This window comes from Aptenodytes forsteri, unplaced genomic scaffold (assembly GCF_000699145.1).
Source record: "Aptenodytes forsteri isolate BGI_AS27 unplaced genomic scaffold, ASM69914v1 Scaffold308, whole genome shotgun sequence".
Classification (NCBI taxonomy): domain Eukaryota; kingdom Metazoa; phylum Chordata; class Aves; order Sphenisciformes; family Spheniscidae; genus Aptenodytes; species Aptenodytes forsteri.
In genome coordinates, this window is record NW_008795475.1 from 1230511 (window position 1) to 1231868 (window position 1358).

Consider the following 1358-nt stretch of genomic DNA (forward strand, 5'->3'; position numbering starts at 1 on the left):
CCGGCGTGCGGCCCCGTGGGTGCTGGGGTGGCTCTGCCCGCCCTCCCCACCTCCCCACGGCCACGCAGGGCAGGGGGTGAGCAGTCAGGGCTGGGTGGGTGTCTGGCTCCCGGCCCCGCTGACCCTCATCCCCGTGTCTCCCGTGCAGCGTGACGATGGCACCCGCCTTCCGCCTCTCGCTCAAGGCCAAAGTGAGCGACAACATGAGCCACTTGATGGTGGATTTTGCCCAGGAACGCCGCCTGCTCCAGGCCCTCGCCTTCCTGCCAGGTATCGCCCGCAGGCAGCGGGTGACAGGGACACAGGGACACGGGGGGACAGGGTGGGTTTCTCCCGGTGCAAGGGAAGGGCAGTGCCGGGGGCACGGAGGGCTGTACCAGCCTGGCAAGGGGACAGCGCGAGGGCGGGGGTCCAGGGCTTAAGGGGTCTGCTGGGTGCCAGGGGATGGGGTGAGGAGCTGTGGGGGGGTGCCAGGCCTGGGGCACCCTGTGGTACCCCATCCAGAGGGGCGAGAAGGTGCCAGGGACGGAGGGATGAGGGGGTTTGGACGCTGTGCCTTAAGGGTGCAGCGGGTGCCGTGCTCGGGGTCTCCGGGATGCCACACGTGGTGTCCCTATGGTGCTGTGCCCATGGGTCCTACGGGTGCCGTGCCTGGGGTCTCTGAGGTGCCGAGCCCATGGGACCTATGGGTGCCCCGGGGGTGCTGGGGCCACCCTGGCTGGCAGCAGGGCTGCGGCGGTGGGGGGACGCTGGCACGGCTGCTCCCGCGGGCAGTGCCCAGCACCCCCGAGATTGACCTGGCGGAGTCGCTGGTGGCCGATAACTGTGTGACGCTGGCCTGGAGGATGCCCGATGAGGACAGCAAGATCGACCACTACGTGCTGGAGTACCGCAGGACCAACTTCGAGGGGCCGCCCCGCGCCAAGGAGGACCAGCCCTGGATGGTGGTCGAGGGCATCAAGGGCACCGAGTACACCCTCTCCGGTGAGGGCACGGGGGCGAAAATAGCCCCAAATTTGCCAGGCTGGGAGCGGGCACCGCAGGTGGCAGGGGCCTGGGGCTGTCGCAGGGGGCTGGGTGGCAGTGCCAGGCTTTGTAGGGGACATGGGGGTCGCAGTGCCCCTCCCCGTGCCCTGCTTTGTCACCCTGCTGTACCCGCAGGGCTGAAGTTTGACATGAAGTACATGAATTTTCGGGTACGGGCGTGTAACAAGGCTGTGGCGGGCGAGTTCTCCGAACCGGTCACTTTGGAAACGAGAGGTGGGTACCGGGGGGTGGCAGGGCACCTGTCACCCCCCCTGTGCCACCCCCCCTACCCAAGTGTGCCAGGGGTCCGCGACCTCTTGGTGCCAGGCGAG

General features: G+C 68.6%; 1 protein-coding gene across 1 annotated transcript; it reads left to right on the plus strand.

Moving 5' to 3' along the window:
- Window positions 1–154: 154 nt before the first annotated feature.
- On the plus strand, window positions 155–1353 carry FSD1 (fibronectin type III and SPRY domain containing 1; the record flags this gene model as incomplete). Its single annotated transcript, XM_009281178.1, has 3 exons — window positions 155–270; window positions 775–984; window positions 1162–1353. Coding segments are annotated over exons 1-3 (517 nt in total), but the record flags the coding sequence as incomplete, so codon positions are not given.
- Between the last annotated feature and the right edge of the window lie 5 nt (window positions 1354–1358).